This window comes from Lepidochelys olivacea, assembly GCF_965140295.1.
Source record: "Lepidochelys olivacea isolate rLepOli2 genome assembly, chromosome: 9".
Lineage (NCBI taxonomy): Eukaryota > Metazoa > Chordata > Testudines > Cheloniidae > Lepidochelys > Lepidochelys olivacea.
The window spans coordinates 16,918,508-16,937,018 of NC_140419.1; the positions used below are offsets into that span (position 1 = coordinate 16,918,508).

The 18,511-nt window shown below is 42.4% G+C and overlaps 1 protein-coding gene and 1 long non-coding RNA gene across 6 annotated transcripts; one reads left to right on the forward strand and one right to left on the reverse strand.

The window, feature by feature from the left end:
- Window positions 1–1,079: 1,079 nt before the first annotated feature.
- On the reverse strand, window positions 1,080–11,518 carry GPR160 (G protein-coupled receptor 160). Of its 2 annotated transcripts, XM_084638454.1 has the most exons (4): window positions 11,379–11,518; window positions 4,584–4,634; window positions 3,000–3,111; window positions 1,080–2,354 (listed from the first exon to the last, which is right to left on the reverse strand). In XM_084638454.1, the coding sequence occupies exon 4, from the start codon at window positions 2,298–2,300 to the stop codon at window positions 1,293–1,295; it is 1,008 nt and encodes a 335-aa protein (XP_084494580.1). In that variant the 5' UTR covers window positions 2,301–2,354; window positions 3,000–3,111; window positions 4,584–4,634; window positions 11,379–11,518; the 3' UTR covers window positions 1,080–1,292. The 2 variants fall into 2 exon arrangements, with proteins under 2 accessions (XP_084494580.1, XP_084494581.1); XM_084638455.1 differs by lacking the exon at window positions 3,000–3,111.
- Window positions 11,519–11,867: 349 nt separating this feature from the next.
- LOC311525945 lies at window positions 11,868–17,869 on the forward strand. Of its 4 annotated transcripts, none has more exons than XR_014712900.1 (5): window positions 11,868–11,996; window positions 13,169–13,198; window positions 13,358–13,445; window positions 16,369–16,512; window positions 16,922–17,869. It is a non-coding gene; the product is annotated as an uncharacterized lncRNA (long non-coding RNA). The 4 variants fall into 4 exon arrangements; XR_014712901.1 differs by having other exon boundaries at window positions 16,369–16,474; XR_014712902.1 differs by having other exon boundaries at window positions 16,369–17,868.
- Window positions 17,870–18,511: the final 642 nt, after the last annotated feature.

An 18,511-nucleotide genomic window follows, 5' to 3' on the forward strand; every position in this document is an offset into this window, starting at 1 on the left:
ATAACCTTTGACATTAAAGTAAAATTTTACATTTATTTGTACACTAAGGAAAGCCACTGCATTCTGATGTTACTGGTAAAGTTAGTGTAACGCTAAATATAGAATGTAAAGACCGCAATGAAGTAACAAATAAATAACACTTGCTTCTACAGTACAAATTGTATGTTATGAATGTCTAAGTTACATTTAGTGTTTACAAAAAGTTTAAACTGTCACACTTAATGTCACCCTGGTAATTGTGCATCTTATTGGTCTTTCTTTTTTTTGTGTATGCAGTGTAGTTGTAGCCGTGTCAGTCCCAGATATTAGAGAGACAAGGTGAGCGAGGTAATATACTTTATTGGACCATCTTCTGTTGGTGAGAGAGACAAGATTTGAGACACTCTTCTTCAGGTCTGTGTGGGTCAAAAGCTTGTCTCTCACCAACAGAAGCTGGTCCAGTAAAAGATATTACCTCACCCACCTTTCCTTTTTTTGTGAACAGTTTTAAACATAGTTTACATGATATTTACTTTTTGAGGGGAGAAGGTAGTAAAAGTTACATCCATTCCTTTTAGACAGTTTCTCTTTCCTTAAGCAAAGAGGGAAACTTCCATTTTAAATAGGAAATAGTTAAACTTTTTTAGAACTGATCAATTATAAAGGAGGTAGTTAAAGCTAAAACGTTTGACAATAAATAATACTAGTCCATAGTTAGGGTGACCAGATGTCCCATTTTTATAGGGACAGTCCCATTTTTTGGGACTTTTTCTTATATAGGTGCCTATTTACCCCCCACCCCCGTCCCATTTTTTCACAGTTGCTATCTGGTCACCCTATCCACAGCTGTAGAAGTCTCAAGTTTAGCTAAAGATTTTATTCCTCTCTCTCTCTCTCTTTTTTTTTTTAATATGGAAGTTCATGCATCAGACCTGCTTTATTTTAAACAATCTCAACTTTGTTTATTAGCATTTAATGTTAAAATCAGGCAGTTTTTTGCAGAATATTGGACATTTTTATGTACTCAGATTTTTCAACTATATTTGAAAATATAACACAATTCCATTAAAATATTTTGTGCATTAAGCACCCATTTTTGTTTGAAGTCTAGCTTGGAAAACAGTGCAGTATTCCACATTGTAGTGCAATATTCCATTATATATTGGAGCATTTTGTGAATTTTTCTTCAGATTATAGTTTGAGGAATTTCCTTATATAATCCATTTACAGGTGTTCACAGAGGACCCAAAATAGCACTATCCGACACCTCGGATGCACAGCACTTACTTGCATTCTTTTCACACAGCAGTTCATTAACAGATGATTACTGTGCCTGACTTTTCAGCTTGCTCTGTATTTTGATTGTTAAATGGGATGAAGCAGAATTTCCAGCTGACAAATGGATCTGCAGACCACGTCCCCTCTGTCAATCGAATGTCATGACACCTAAACCAGAATGCTGTTGCGATTAGAAAGCTGTTTATGAAGTATAGCCAGGGGACATTCATCTCCATGTAGGCTGGAATCTGAGCACCGAGCAACAAGATGATCATCTGAAGGAAAACAAAAGGTGCCCAAGTACCAAGAAAGCAGATGAGGAGTCTTGTCAAAAGCTGCTTTTTACAGACTGTACAATTGCAGTCAGATGCATATGAAAAAATTAAAACAGTCTCACTTGTAAAGGAAATAATCCTGACAGACCGCACCATAGTTATAACTTCTGACCAACAAATCACAAAAGCCACACATATGACAAACACAATGGCTAATGATAGCCAGTAGCTCTGAACACTGATATAGAAAGGGCATGTAAAAAAGTGGTTCTGTATTTCTAATTCTGCAGAGACAGCTGGAACTTTCAGAATATAAAAGAGGACTGAAATCCATATAAAAACCACAGCAAGTATATAAAATAGCCTTTGACCTATGCTAGCAGGTTTAGGGGTTTGAGCTATAGTCATGTAATAATCTAGAACAGACACAAGACAAACTGGGTAATGCAAGACACCATACGTAAAGGAAATTATCTGAGTGAATAGACAAATGTGGTACTTGGTAAATCTCATACCCCAAAGTGCAAAGTCCTCAAAATACGAGATGAAAGCTATATTCACCAGAAGTGTGAAGTCAAGGACTGCCAGTGAAATACAGAAATATCCCATAAAACTTTGTTTTACATCCCGTCTTCTAACTCCCAACATGAAGAGATTGAGGGACACTTTTCCAAGCATAATCAGGAGCAGCATACAGCTAGCTTCAAGAGGTTGATTGAGTTGGCTGTAGTATTGAAAGGAACAATTTTCACAAGACATGGCAGCCATTCTTCAAGGATAAGAGCCAGCAAAATAAATCTTACAGGACACAATGGTTCATACCTGAAAAGAGAATTAATGACAGTCTTAAAGTATATTAACTGATTACTGTTGTAACTTTCCTGCCAATCATAACTTCCCCACTGGAAGGGATGTTAACGAGCCACTTCACTTTCAATGGTCCCTTGACATGTGTTATCCACTTATGCGAAACAATCTGTTCCACTTTGTATTTAGTTGTGCCACTGTTGAGTACATTTCCCATACCTGAAGAAGAGCTCTGTGTAATCTCAAAAGCTTGTCTCTCTCACCAATAGAAACTCATCCAAAAAAAGATATTACCTGACCCACTTTGTCTCTCTAATTTCCTGGGACCAACATGGCTATAACAACACTGCATACAATCATAACTTTATTGTCAGTCGAGCAGTTATAAAACTCCTACTTAAATTTTCACAAGTCTTTGATTGTGTATAAAGCTTATATGAAACACCATTTTATTGACAGCAAGTTCCTTTATCTTCTATAATGTTCTTAGTTTTGTAAATTAAAAGATCTGTCATCTTCAATAATTTTTAGATTTAGATTTTATTTTTTACTGAGTGATTTCACTTTTTGTTTTCCATTCAGATTTTTATGGGTTTATTTTTATAACTTGTTTGCATATGTTCATTTCTATACAAAGTGAGCCTGGGATGGCTGCTTCACCTGCATCGGCATGGTAACATCCTCATGCTTATGCTGTCCTCTGGAAGAAGTCATTTTGCTTTCCTCCATTTTTCCTAGAGAACCAGGATGTGGTAAGATCAACTGTTCTTATCTGTGTGTTTAAAGAAGTGAATAAGAGTAAATGAATTAGATTGCCACCTAATATATTTTTTTTAAATCTGTTTCCTAATCCCACAAAACTAATAACTATCACTTTCATTTTTTTTTAAAGTGGCTTTCTCTCCTCATCCAATCTTCTACAAAGAAGCCACTACAACCCTGTGGGTGATGTCTGCTTGTTTTCTTTCTCCTCTGCCTGCCTCTTGCAGAAAATTGGGTGTGGGGTACTTTAAGCCACAGTTTCCCCAGGAGTAGCTCCTCCTGATCTGCTGAGGAAGCCTTGCAGATTGCAGCAGCCCAAGTCTAGAGCACTCTTAGGCCCTTGTGCACAGAGGCATGTGTAGTATGGAAGTACCAGTTGCAGTTAAGGTGGAGTTAAGTTTTTCACTTTCAGCCAGTGTTCTACTACTTTGTTACATATGAAGAATAGAGCAAGAGAAGAGAATCCTTCCCTAAATTACAGTACTTTGAATATAGAATTAATTTTCTGAGAATTTAGAACTAAATCAATTAAATAATCAAAAGTGGGTCCATAAAATATTAGCATTGGGTGTCAAGACTTTTTGTGTCTAATAGTTTCAGAACAGAGTAAGACATTTCAAATAATTAAAACTCAAATTTTGTGCATCAGCTACATTTGAAGAATTTTGGGGAGAATGGTAACTTTTTGCCATTATTCTTCATAAGTTTCTTCTTCAGAAATGCACTCAAAAACAAAACAATGTAAAACTTTAGAGCCTACAAGTCCACTCAGTCCTACTTCTAGTTCAGCTAATTGCTAAGACAAATAAGTTTGTTTACATTTATGAGAGATAATGTAATATTCCACTATAGAGAATTCTACAAAGAACTGCCCTCTTTCAAAATGGCAGCCATCTCCTCCTTTTGTTCGCTAAGAGACTAAAGCCACCAACTGTCTTCAAGGGTGTCAGAGTCCACCATCACTCTGAGGGAAGCTTGGTTTCACTCCTGTGGAGAACAATGGGAGGCTGTGGCTATTTTGAAAGTGGGCATCTTCCTGTGTTAAAAAACTGAGGCAGCGATGGTGGGCATATGCCGAATCCTGTTTGCCGTATTCACCAAGTGAGGTTCCAATTAAACTCCCACTGATTTCAATTAATTTTGAATTGGGCCCTTTAGTTGAATTGGCTTCAATAATACTCACTTGAGTAAGGTAAGTAGGATTTGGCCTTTAATAACAGTGGTTCTATTTCCTTAGAGAACTTGTATATTACCACTTCCATAGTTAAACTCATCTTTAAACATATCTTTCTCAGCTTTTCCACAATAATCAAATACCACTTTCCCAAGATTGTTTTGTTTTATATTCTCCCTATTGTAACTAATCCAATCCCATTCTATGTAGGATCCCATTAATTTGTCATGTTTTCAGTTACTGTGATATGCAGTTTTACAACTTAATCCTGAATTACTAAACTGCAATAGGCTTTTTAAATACTTTACCATCATTATTAAAGAGCCTCCTGTTTCTTGAAAGCATGGTCCATAGCTGCCCTATGAGAGAGAGAACATAAGTTGTCTTTTCATTCAGTAAGAATGATCAGTTTGCATTTTTCCAGAAATAAAAAAATCTTTGCTGTCTCTATTATACTATGAATATAACACTTATAATCATCTTAATATAACTTCATATATCAGATCTAGGCATTTTCATTAAACATTTTCATTTCTCTTCCCTACACTTTGCCTTTCTTCTTCCTTATCCCAATTCCCCCCTCAAAGGCTTCTGCTTCAGGTCTCAATTTTTTTCAGCTTCTACAGACCAACTTCTGCTTTCAGCATTCTATTTTTAACAAGTTAAAAAAATTTATTGTCCAACAACAATTTTTTTTCCAGGGGAACTGAAAAGCTTTTTACCTGCCAAGACTTTAGGCAGGGTTTTGTGTTCCTCTTACAACACTGATCTGTCTGTCAGTCTTTTCACCTGCCTCAGGTGAAAGAGAGCTGCCAGCATACACTCTGTGTTAGGGTGGTGTGATCAACTGTTGCAGGGGGAAAGCCCAGAACTCAAGCCCTGACCATTAAGGTAAATAAAGAAAGAATTATTCTTTCATTCTCTTTTATAACTGATTTATTTGTATTTAAATCTCCATCCATATTTTGTTACCATTTTGCATAAATAGAGAATATTTGTGAACTAGGTGTAATTTAAGTACTACTCTCAATGGGAAGAGAAGACAGGGTTATCTGGAGCTTGAATTTTACTGTCTCCCACTTTAATGATAGCTAGCCGATATATACCTCAGGTTAGAAGGTGGCCCTAAGGCTTTCTATATACTATACACACAAAGAAAAGGAGTACTTGTGGCACCTTAGAGACTAACCAATTTATTTGAGCATGAGCTTTCGTGAGCTACAGCTCACTTCATCGGATGCATACCGTGGAAACTGCAGAAGGCATTATATACACACAGAGACCATGAAACAATACCTCCTCCCACCCCACTGTCTTGCTGGTAATAGCTTATCTAAAGTGATCATCAAGTTGGGCCATTTCCAGCACAAATCCAGGTTTTCTCACCCTCCACCCCCCCCCCCACACACACAAACTCACTCTCCTGCTGGTAATAGCCCATCCAAAGTGACCACTCTCTTCACAATGTGTATGATAATCAAGGTGGGCCATTTCCTGCATAAATCCAGGTTCTCACTCCCACACCCCCCTCCAAAAACCACACAGAGAACCTGGATTTATGCAGGAAATGGCCCACCTTGATTATCATACACATTGTGAAGAGAGTGGTCACTTCAGATGGGCTATTACCAGCAGGAGAGTGAGTTTGTGTGTGTGTGGGGGGGGGTGGAGGGTGAGAAAACCTGGATTTGTGCTGGAAATGGCCCAACTTGATGATCACTTTAGATAAGCTATTACCAGCAAGACAGTGGGGTGGGAGGAGGTATTGTTTCATGGTCTCTGTGTGTATATAATGTCTTCTGCAGTTTCCACGGTATGCATCCGATGAAGTGAGCTGTAGCTCACGAAAGCTCATGCTCAAATAAATTGGTTAGTCTCTAAGGTGCCACAAGTACTCCTTTTCTTTTTGCGAATACAGACTAACATGGCTGTTACTCTGAAAACTATACACACAGTTATACTATATTTTTAAAATAATTGTACATTTGAAAGCATATTGTCAAGTTTGGGACACATTTAACCTGGTTACACTTGGACAGATCTTTCCACCTTTAATCAAACAGCAATGAAAATACTTTAAAGGTGAACGGAAAAGCTGCTAAATAAGGAGGCAAATAAAGGTCCACACCTAACAAATGGCTCCTAATTTTGTTTGCACAATCACTTGCACCTTAAATGTTGTGTGCAAATTTAGTCATTGCTGCATACAAGTGATAGTGTTTTCAGAATTGCACACACAAAATTAGGAGAAGGGCTGGCTCTATTGAAAAATTTAGCCTTCATATCAAAATTTTCAATGATGAGTGCTTAAAGTTATGCTCTAAAGCCATGCTTTGGCACCTAAGTATAACTGTCCTGATTTTCAGAAATGTTTATTACTAGGGCTGTCAAATGATTTAAAAAAATAATTGCAATTAATCACAAGATTTTTAAAAAATCACAATTAATTACAGTTTTAATTGCACTGTTAAACAATAGAATACCAATTTAAATGTATTATAAATATTTTTCTACAGTCAAATGTATTGCTTTAAATTAAAACACAGAATACAAAGTGTACAGTGCTCACTTTAGATTATGTTTTATTACAAATATTCGCAATATACAAGTCAAAGCATGATGAGGCATGTGAATGTTTAGCACGGGGATGGCCAACGTGTGGCTCTTCAGAAGTTAATATGCAGCTCCTTGTATAAGCACTGACTCCGGGGCTTGAGCTAAAGGCTCCAACTTTTCAGTGTGCCGGGGGATGCTCACTGCTCAACCCCTGGCTCTGCCACAGGCCCTTCCCCCACTCCGCCCCCTCCCCTGAGCCTGCCATGCCCTCGCTCCTCCCCCTCCTCCCCAGCCTCCTGCACACCAGGAAACAGCTGATCGGGAGGGAGGGAGAGGGGGAGGTGCTGATCGGTGGAGCTGCTGGTGGGTGGGAGGCACTGGGAGCCAGAGAGGGAGGGAGAGGAGCTGATGGGAGGCTGCTTACATATTACTGTGGCTCTTTGGCAATGTACATTGGTAAATTCTGGCTCCTTCTCAGGCTCAGGTTGGCCACCCCTGGTTTAGCATATCTGGCACATAAATAGCTTGCACCACTGGCTACAACAGTGCCTTGCGAACATCTATTCTCACTTTCAAGAGACGTTGTAAATAAGAAGCGGGCAGCATTATCTCCCATAAATGTAAACAAACTTATTTGTCTTAGCAATTAGAAGTAGGACTGAGTGGACTTGTAGGCTCTAAAGTTCTACATTGTTTTGGTTTTGAGTGCATTTATGAGAAAAAAAAATTCTACATTGTAAGTTGAACTTTCATGATAAAGAGACTGCACTACTGTACTTGTATGAGGTGTACTGAAAAATACTATTTCTTTTGGTTTGTACAGCGCAAATATTTGTAATAAAAAATAATACTATAAAGCGAATACTGTACTTTTTATTCTGTGTTGTAATTGAAATCAATATATTTGAAAATGTAGAAAAATATCAAAAAATATTTATCATAAATTTAAATTGGTATTCTATTATTGTTAACATTATAACTATCGTTATAATTAATTGCAGTTAACCACAATTATTTTTTAATCTACTTAATTTGTTTTGCGTTAATCACTTGCATTAACTGCGATTAATTGACAGCCCTATTTATTACCCATAAATCTCACTGAAGTCACTGGGAACTTCAGGTGCTCAGCAGTTTTGAACCACAGGTGCAACATATTGCTCTTGATTCTAGAATTATGGTTCTGCCCCAGTCTGTCTTTTGAATTCCCCTTCCTATTTCCCCTGGTCTTTGAGTACCAGTTTCTTCCTGTTTGGCCGCTCTTGTTGCAAGAGATTTTTCTACTGCAGTTCATGGTATCTGAAATAGATCTATAATTCCACCTCATGAACTTTTCCACCTCTTTTCTAATCTCATCTCATAGCATCTTTCACTGTACAACTCCTTTTGCTTTTGGCTTTAACTCAATTTACTCTGTTCAACATGGCTCACATTTTCAAAAGTGCACATCATGCAAGAGTTCACTCTATAATTGTGTACTGGCTGTTGCATGTGCACAAGTTGGGCAGGAGCAATTTTGGGGGTGTGTGTGTAGGGAAAGAGCAGCAAACATTATACAATATAAATTAAAGCACTTATGAATGGATGAAAAATAATTTATACTATTCTGCATACGTCAATTCTCCCACCTGCTGAACAATCAGCATCAAAGGGGTTAGTAGTATTAACTCCTGAACAATAATACCAGAGTCCTTTATTCAAAGAGAGAGAACTTTTGCCGACAGCCCCTGCCCCAAATGTTGTTGCTGTCATTTTCAACTATCCAGCTAGTAGTTAAGTTGTGTAAGCATTTCTATTATAAACCACTATTTTCAAAAGGCCTAAAAGGTTCACTGTAGGTGAAACTCAATTCATGAAGTCATAACATTTTGTTTTCCAAACACTTTAAAACAAACCTGACTGTATTATAAAAAACAACTTTGTTTTGGTGGCAGTTAAGATATATTAGACACAAGGGAAGTGGGTTGCACTGAGTAGGAAGACTTCATCTTTTCTTTTTCTTGGTCTTGTAGTGAGAGCAATGGGTCAGAGAGAAGTGTTTAGGGAAGAAACAATGGGTGAACTAACCAACCCATAGGTAAGTGACTGGCCACAGAAGAAAATCAACATTAAAACTGGGAGGAAAACCCAGGAGTTCCATTGCATATTCTGCTCTGACATTCCTTCTCTTAGAAATCACAGATGATGGAATTACCCTCTATCTATAAAGTGTGGTCCAGCATAGATGCACAAGTACAAAACAAAGTTTGTATTGCATCTATACTGTAGAGACAGAGACTTCAGGGCTGCCTCTACACAAGCAAGCTTTGTAGCTGTAATTCTGCAATAGCAGAAACTGTAGAGTCAACAGGACTTGAGGCGTTTTTACGCATGGCTACACCTTCCACCAACGCTATCACTGGTGGAGCTGTACTGGTGATGAATTAGATCTTAGTTTACTAGGAAAGATGCAGCCACATTTGGAGGAGTGGGGGTAGGAATCAGCATCAAAAGAAAAAGATTGGAGGGAAGTTAGAAACAATAGTGAGTTTCCTTGTCTCTGTATGTGTCTGGGCCTCTCTCAATTTAGCCCAAAGGCAAGGAGCTTGGCTTGTCATCTTACCTTAACGCTCTGAGGCCCCATCTACACTACAAATAGAACTAAGGTGACAAGGTTACAGCACTGTTATAATTCATAGTGTGAATCAAACCTGGCTATCAAATATGACTTAGCAAGGTTTTAGGCCAGTTGTGGGGAAACAGTTCCTTTCTACGCTACATAAATTAAGCTATGTTGTAGCCAGTACCAACCAAACTTTAGGTTTTGTAAAAAGAATCTTTTTCAAAATCTGACACTAGAAATGTTTAATTTTAAATTTATTAACAAATAGTCCCTTGAAGTGTGTGCCACCAAAGAAGATTACATATTTTACAAGTCCTAATGCAAAAAAGTCATGATACTAAATTAAAACTTTGTAAACTTTCTGCTGCCAAGTTGGGCACTCAGACATCCTTGATCTAGCCTAGAACCAGTAGATGAAATGACAAGTCTATTTTCATGTCTAAGCTGAAATGGTAAAAAATAAATATTTATAAAATTGCTTTTAATAATCTAGAGTATTATAAATAAAATGGGTAAACAAATTTTTCTATCTGTGATTTTAAAGCCAGGTGCCCCTTAAACAACAAAACAAATGGACTGTGTCTGAAAGTGCAGCCAGAGGATAATGAAGAGGGGCAAAGGATCTGCAATTCTAGGAGAGAAATTTTTCCAGAGCAAATAACCAGCATTGTAAGAAAGAAGCCCAGACTGGAATGTGGAGGATTTGTCAGTCTTCAGCATAACTGAGTTCTGAAACCCAAACAGGTTACAGAGGGGACAGTATATCTATTATCATGCTATATGAGTAAACTGGACCAAAATCTGGAGCTCAGATCTGAGAATAGGAAACATTATTTTGTGAGACTTTATACCACTGGGCTACCCCACATACTGTGTTTCTTGATAATCCCATATTACTTTAATGGTCAGGGGTCAGAGTTTATGCTCTGAAGTTCCCTAACTCCAGGGTGGTGGCATCCTGCTCTCACAGATAGTCAGCTTCATATCTGACTTAAACTTGAACTTTCAGTTCCCAGAAGCACCACAAGCCTCAGTGTTGGGTGGGGGTTTGTTCTCTGCCTGGTGTCACTGTTTTCCCTCCTGCTACCCCACAATGCTTCTCCTCGCCAGGCTGCACCCTCCTGTGCCCATCCTCTCAGCTGGGGGCTGACAGACACACTCCTGCTTTCTCCAAGCCCAGGGTGATCAGAGAGCACTCCTTCCTCTTTGCTCACAGAGAGGAAAGTTGCAGGTGAGTGTGTGTGTAGGGAGAAGAGACAGTAGGCATCTCCCACAAGGAGTGAGTTGAGGTGGGTGGAGGGGACATCTCCCACAGTGGGAAAGTGGGATCTGGAGGGGAAGTGGTAGGTAGGGGGGCAGCCCCCATAGCAGATGAGCTGAGGGCTGGGACAGAGGTGCATGGAGGGGTAGGGGTCCTCCCTCATAGTGGGTGAGCTGAGGGCTGGGAACAGAGGGGGAGAGGAGGCATCTGCCACAGCCACGTGTGTTTGAAGTCTAGGCGGCAAGAAGAGTAGGGGGCATCTCCCACAGAGGGTGAGTTGAGGTCTATGGCAGAGGTAGGGGGACATCTCTTGCAGCTGGAGAGTAGAATTTCTGGGGGCAGAGAGGAAAGGGACATCTCTCACAGTGGGTGTACTGGGACCTGGGGGGAGGGGGCATCTCATGCTGGGTGAGTTGGGTTGGGGGGGGTGGGATAGGGGTCCTCTCAGAGTGGATAACCTGAAGTCTGGGCACAGAGAGGAGGGAATAGCTGGCCACAGCAGGTGAGTTGGAGGGGGAGGGGGCATCTCCCCCAGTGGGTGAAGAGAGGTGTCGGAGCGAGGGGGGGGGGTCTCTCCCGCAACCGGCTGGGGCAGGGAAGGCAGACGGGCTGCCAAGGCTGGGGCGGGCGGTTTGGCGATGAGGGGGAAGCCCCTCTCGCTGAGCTCGGAGGAGCCAAACCCACCTGCAGCTGCAGACGCTGCCTCCTCGCCTGGCAGCCCGGGGGAAGTGGCTTGCTGCGCTCCTGCCCCCCCAGCCCCGGACGGGGCTGCTTCACACAGCTCCCCAGGCGGCGCTGCGCCGTGCAGCTCTGGCTACGCTGGGGGCTCCGTGTTGCTCCCCCCGGCCTCCCTGGGGGGCAGCTGCGGCTGGCGGGCTCCCGCCGGGCTCCGCCCTGGGAAGCGAGACGGGCCTGGCAGAGGCGTAGCCGCCCACAGGGAGGGGACTGCTGGGGCGGAGCAGCTCACACACCGCCGCCCTGCCTGGCGCCGCCGGCGCTGGGCGGGACCGCAGAGCCGGTTGTGTCCGCGGAGGACAGGGGGCAGCCGCCCCGCGGGGCCCCTCTGCCGCTCCCCGGGGGGGTGGCTGGCCCCGCACGCCCCCTGCACTCGCGGGCGGCGATGGGGCCCCAGCACACGCCGTTCCCCAGCGAGCGGGAGTCCAGACTGGAAAGATAATTTGCTTAGTTTCTCCCCTCCTCAGTCCAGGGCCCCATGCTGGGAAAACAGGCCCCCAACTTTCTCACAGTGTTGTGCGCGTCCACAGGGCCCCGGAGCAGAGAAGGGCCCAGCGAGCGCCAAAGGTCAGAGCATAGGGCACGGGGTTCTTTGGGAACAGGGAGGGTTGGGCTGTCCTGTTTCTGAGACCTGTAGGACTGGCCGGGACCTGGAGAGGTCATCCACAGAATCAGCTAAACCTCCGCCAACCGTGCGCCAGGGGTTTCCTCCAGCCTGCCCTTCAAAACTCCAGCGATGGCGATTCCACAACCTCCCGTGGAAGCCTCTTCTAGAGCTTAACTCCCCTTGTAGAGGTGACCCCTCTCTCTGCCGACCAGCCAGGGCCATTGGAGCAGTGGCAATAAGCACAGGCGTTCACTGTAGGTGCAGTCTTTTGTGGGAGACCCTAAGCCATTGTCCGAGCTACTGGGGTGGGGAGGAGAAGATTGTGAAGGGAACCTGATGGAAGGATTATTGGGTAGATTGAAGTTAGTGACTGGGGACTGTGCTTGTGCTCCCTGAGTGGGAGATGGGAGCCAAGTGCTCCTACCCATGGTCTAGGGCAGCGTTTCCCAAATGGTTGGTCCTAACCCACCAGTGGGTTGTAGAAGGCTCTAGGCAGCCTGTCAGAGGCCCAGTGAGGAGGTGAGAGCTGGGAAGGGAGTTGAGTTGTAGAATAAGACTGCCCTGCACTCATCCCATAGCAGTGGCACCAGTCCTGAGGTCTGGGTCCTGCTCCCCACTCCAGGTACTACAACCTGAAGCACAAGGTTACACCACTGCCCCTCTGTGATGATGAAGGGGCAAACAGGCCACATTTGAGTGAGTGCTGCTTTGGGATGAGCTCACTTTCTTCCCCCGCCCTTCCCCACATACGGGGGCCTCCCCTCCGTGCTGGGCTGGGATTAGGATTGCAGTGCTGGGGCACAGGGTGCTGTTGTGCGTGGTGGATGCTCCCTGGACAGGGCATGGAGCGAGAGTAGGCAAAGAACACTGACCTATGATTTTGGGCCACCCTGGCTGGGTCACAATAAAAGACAAACTGCAGTTGGGGGGTTGCCTTAGTAAAAAGTTTGGGAACCAGTGAGCTAGGGGCCAGTTATGGGGCCAGTGAATAGTCAAGTCCAAGTGAAATCAGCAACCTATAGGATCAGGCTCTGGGAATTTTAAAATTGGGAATATGGAGTGTACATATTTTGGTTTGAAATGATTTTGTTGCAGTTTGAATGTTTAGTGTGCTGTTATATTCCTTTTCTAGGCACTCAGCTGATAGAGAAGATAATTCCAGGTGAGTGTGGATACTATTTCCTACTGTGTTACCGTGATCCTTAGCTTGCAAACTGCAGGCAACTTGCCAGCAGTTGACAGTGAAACATGTTGAGACCCAGACAGTGAGGGATGGGGATGCTGGTCCAGGAGAAGATTTATTTTATAAATTGATCCATAGAATGAAAAAGATGAAGCTACAAATACTGCTTACAGATAAAAAGCTGGGACCAGAGCCTGGCTCTCGCAGTGCAAGCAAACAAGTTGACGTAAGTAGAGACAGGTAAATCACCAGAAGATAAAGGCCAGTGTAGCAACTCCAATCCCATTGCTTCTTTCCTGATTTCCAGCATAAGGCATGTAGTCAGAAAATCATTAGGACTGGCCAATCCCTGACAGCCACAACAGCCCTGTGGTAGCTCTCTAGTTCCTTAGAACCAGACCAGCAGCTCCACTTCATGAGACATGAAGCAATACAATCCAGTAATTGCTCAACATAGGCATCTGCACGTCTTGAATTTATTATTAGAAACATGTCTGTAGAAAAGTGAGGTCTGCTCTAGGTCAACTGTGTCCATTAGCCTTCATCTAATCTCTTTGTTTACACTTTAGGAAGCATTTTATAATCCAGATGTTAGAATGATATGATTTTCAGATGGTTAGGTGTTTCCCTTGAAACAAAAATATTCCAACTTGAAATGGGAAAGAAATACTGTAGTAAGAGCAGATGAATGTGCAAGAAACAATGCTTATGTATTCAGTGCAAAGTTTTGTAATGCCATAAACAGTGGAAAGACAGGTTTCAGAGTAACAGCCGTGTTAGTCTGTTTTCGCAAAAAGAAAAGGAGTACTTATGGCACCTTAGAGACTAACCAATTTATTTGAGCATAAGGTTTCGTGAGCTACAGCTCATTTCATCGGATGCATACTGTGGAAAATACTGAAGGTGTTTTTATACACACAGACCATGAAAAAATGGGTGTTTATCACTACAAAAGGGTTTCTCTCCCCCACCCCACTCTCCTGCTGGTAATAGCTTATCTAAAGTGATCACTCTCCTTACAATGTGTATGATAATCAAGGTGGGCCATTTCCAGCACAAATCCAGGTTTTCTCCCCTCCCCTGCTTCTCCTGTTGGTAATAAATGGCCCACCTTGATTATCATACACATTGTAAGGAGAGTGATCACTTTAGATAAGCTATTACCAGCAGGAGAGTGGGGTGGGGGGAGAGAAAACCTTTTGTAGTGATAAACACCCATTTTTTCATGGTCTGTGTGTATAAAAACATTTTCAGTATTTTCCACAGTATGCATCCGATGAAGTGAGCTGTAGCTCACGAAAGCTTATGCTCAAATAAATTGGTTAGTCTCTAAGGTGCCACAAGTACTCCTTTTCTTTTTAATGGAAAGACAGTTCTCAATGGCCCTTGCCCTGTTGTTAAAGCTGCTTCATGTCCTGAAAGTGTAATTACTGAAGCGCAGTAGGAACCTGATGCAAAGTCCATTGAAGGCAATGAAAAAAGACTAATTTTAAATCCCACAGTGATTGATCGAAGTGGAGGACATCCCCCCCCCCAGTAAAATATTAGCACCTACAGCCCAAAATAGGTGCTTTTTAAAATAAGTTGCCATAAATATTTTGGGCTCTAGGTGCTAATATTTTACCGGGGGGGGGGTGTCCTCCACTTTGATCAATTACTGTGGGATTTAAAATTAGTTTTTTTTCATTGCCTTCAATGGACTTTGGATCAGGTTCCTACAGTCAGCATGGATTCACCAAGAGAAGGTCATGCCTGACTAATCTAATCGCCTTCTATGATGAGATTACTGGTTCTGTGGATGAAGGGAAAGCAGTGGATGTATTGTTTCTTGACTTTAGCAAAGCTTTTGACACGGTCTCCCACAGTATTCTTGTCAGCAAGTTAAAGAAGTATGGGCTGGATGAATGCACTAAAAGGTGGGTGGAAAGTTGGCTAGATTGTCGGGCTCAGCGGGTAGTGATCAATGGCTCCATGTCTAGTTGGCAGCCGGTATCAAGTGGAATGCCCCAAGGGTCGGTTCTTGGGCCGGTTTTGTTCAATATCTTCATAAATGATCTGGAGGATGGTGTGGATTGCACTCTCAGCAAATTTGCGGATGTTACTAAACTAGGAGGAGTGGTAGATACGGTGGCAGGTAGGGTTAAGATACAGAGGGACCTAGACAAATTGGAGGATTGGGCCAAAAGAAATCTGATGAGGTTCAACAAGGATAAGTGCAGAGTCCTGCACTTAGGACGGAAGAATCCAATGCACCGCTACAGACTAGGGACCGAATGGCTCGGCAGCAGTTCTGCGGAAAAGGACCTAGGGGTGACAGTGGACGAGAAGCTGTATATGAGTCAACAGTGTGCCCTTGTTGCCAAGAAGGCCAATGGCATTTTGGGATGTATAAGCAGGGGCATAGCCAGCAGATAGAGGGACGTGATCGTTCCCCTCTATTCGACATTGGTGAGGCCTCATCTGGAGTACTGTGTCCAGTTTTGGGCCCCACACTACAAGAAGGATGTGGATAAATTGGAGAGAGTCCAGCGAAGGGCAACAAAAATGATTAGGGGACTGGAACACATGACTTATGAGGAGAGGCTGAGGGAACTGGGATTGTTTAGTCTGCTGAAGAGAAGAATGATGGGGGGATTTAATAGCTGCTTTCAACTACCTGAGAGGTGGTTCCAGAGAGGATGGTTCTAGACTATTCTCAGTGGTAGAAGATGACAGGACAAGGAGTAATGGTCTCAAGTTGCAGTGGGGGAGGTTTAGGTTGGATATTAGGAAAAACTTTTTCACTAGGAGGGTGGTGAAACACTGGAATGCGTTACCTAAGGAGGTGGTAGAATCTCCTTCCTTAGAAGTTTTTAAGGTCCAGCTTGACAAAGCCCTGTCTGGGATGATTTAATTGGGGATTGGTCCTGCTTTGAGCAGGGGGTTGGACTAGATGACCTCCTGAGGTCCCTTCCAACCCTGATATTCTATGTTTCCACACTTAAGACTGATTAGAAAACCAGGAAACAAATTTGGGAATTCTGCCTAATGTCCTGGTTACAATGGCATTACAATTATTAACATTACGTAGTGCTTTTATTGAATGTTTTCATATCCATAGTACAGCTCAAATGTTATCTAATCTCATAACCATATTTGTTCTTTCACAGGAGAACTTCATATTGAGCTGGTAACCCCTTTCATGTAACAATACTGTGTATACAAGTGAGAAGATATTTCCCTCAGGAATCTTTCTTTGAACAGAATGTAAATATGGTAAAGAAATTCAACTCTATCTGGAGATACAATTTAGGGTATGTTCAGGGCAAATTCAATGTCATTGTTCTGTGGAAAGGATGTAGTCCCTCCCTCTGGGAAAGTGGGAGGTGGCCCCTCCCCTCAGGGGGAGGGGAAGTGAGTTGGAGGAAAATGGGGACTGTTGAGGGACAGAGGCAAGCAGGGGAAGCCTGAGAGAGACACAGAGAAACAGTCTGGGAGTAGCTGAGAGAAAGAGGGTGAAGGGAGGGCATGGACAGAGGGAAACCGGGACTGAGAGAAACCAAGAGTGGATGAAGAGGCTGAGACTGGGCAGGAGAGAGGCAGACGGGCAGGAGAGGGGCCCTTTAGTTTTAGAGCTGTCTGGTCAAGTCAGCCCATATTTGATGGCATGTTCCTTGAGCATCGGATCCAGTCATCTCCTATCACTGCTTCATATTGTCCCAGACTTCCAGAACAGGAGAACCAAAGGTCCTTCAGATCCCGTGGGTCTGGTCTACTGTGTACCTCCGTAAGCAAACACCACTGGAGTCAAGTCCATCTCTACAGGAAGTTCTGAGAGGCCCTTGAGGTTCAAAGACTCATTTGGGCATTAGACAGCACCTAGTGAAAGATTGGGAAAAGGGGAACCTTGAACTAATAATAATCTATACGATAATAACCTGTGTATACAGATATATATTGAGGGACTGGGTTATATATAGTTAAGTACACTTAGTAAGTTAGTGTGTGTGTGTATTGAAATCATTTTTATTATATATATTATTAATATATTTAATGTTATTATAGGTAGATGGAATCCAGTTCTGGTTGTTCTGGTTTACATAAAATCCCTGTTATGTGGTTTGTTTAAAAAAAAAAAATTGTATGGTCTTACCTACCATTAAATCTTTTTTCACGGTATAACACCCACCCAGCTCTCACCTGCCAAATAAATTATACCACCACTGTGACAGACCATTATTAAATCTTGGTCAATGGTTTTGGGACGGGGTGACCCTCGACTGTACAGTATTTCAAATTATAACACAATAACTACTCAGAGGTCAGTTTACAGTAACTTTAGAAGAGGAATGGTTAGCATTAAAAACAAAAAGCAAGCTGCCTCTTCCCATCCTCGATGTTCTGAGAGATTAAGGACTTTTAGTAATGAAGCTAGGAGATTGTAGCTTGTTTTGAACATTAACAAAAGCTTCTGGAATGGCTTCAGGAAGGAACTGTGTCAGATTTAAAGCTAGTTCACTTTGATTACATTTTACCTTTGATGTGTAGCTTCTGTTGTTTTTTTTTTAAATGGAGTTAAGAACTTCCTTTAACCAATTTCTTCCTGTTTCCAGATCAAGCTATTGACTTTTGTATTTTTTTAAAGCCACTTGCTGATGATGGTATGTTAAAGATATTAAGGTATTTTCGATTGTGTCTATAGAAATTCAGAAATAAAGTCTTTTGGGATTGTTTTGGTGCATATGGAAACCTTGACTTCTCTTTAAGCACAAACTCTTATTCAACATGCTCTAGTATAGCTAAAAGCTGAGCCTTTAGCCCATTACATTAATATTTTTCAGGAAAGTTTACAAATACTTAACTCCTTTAAAGACAAAAAGTCCTGTCAATTTGCTGCCTATAGCTACCTCCTTGCACTTTTATAGAACATCTTGTGACGGGTTTGGTCACAGAAACTCCCTCAAGACTGTCACTAGATGTGCTGGGATACCACTGAGAAACTTCCCTGCCAGAGAAGGCTTCCCTCCACTCCTGTCTTATTGAGCTGGACACACCAGTCCGCTACAGCACAGACCAAGAGGTTGGGCCAGCCCCCTGCAGTTCACAGAAACTAAGATTCACTTAGCCCAGGGGCTTCTCAGTTAACAGGGACTTTCCCAGCACCCAGTATTCAGTCTTTCTGGGAGCCTAAACTCCAAATGAATCTGTTTTACTCTGTATAAGCTTTATACAGAGTAAACTCAAATTGTCCACCCTCTATAACATAGAGAGATATGCACAGCTGTTTGCTCCCCACAGGTATTAATTACTTAC

What these genes read in the sequence shown, in the direction of transcription:
- GPR160 (XM_084638455.1), bottom strand. Translation starts at nt 2,300, where the DNA reads ATGGCTGCCATGTCTTGTGAAAATTGTTCCTTTCAATACTACAGCCAA.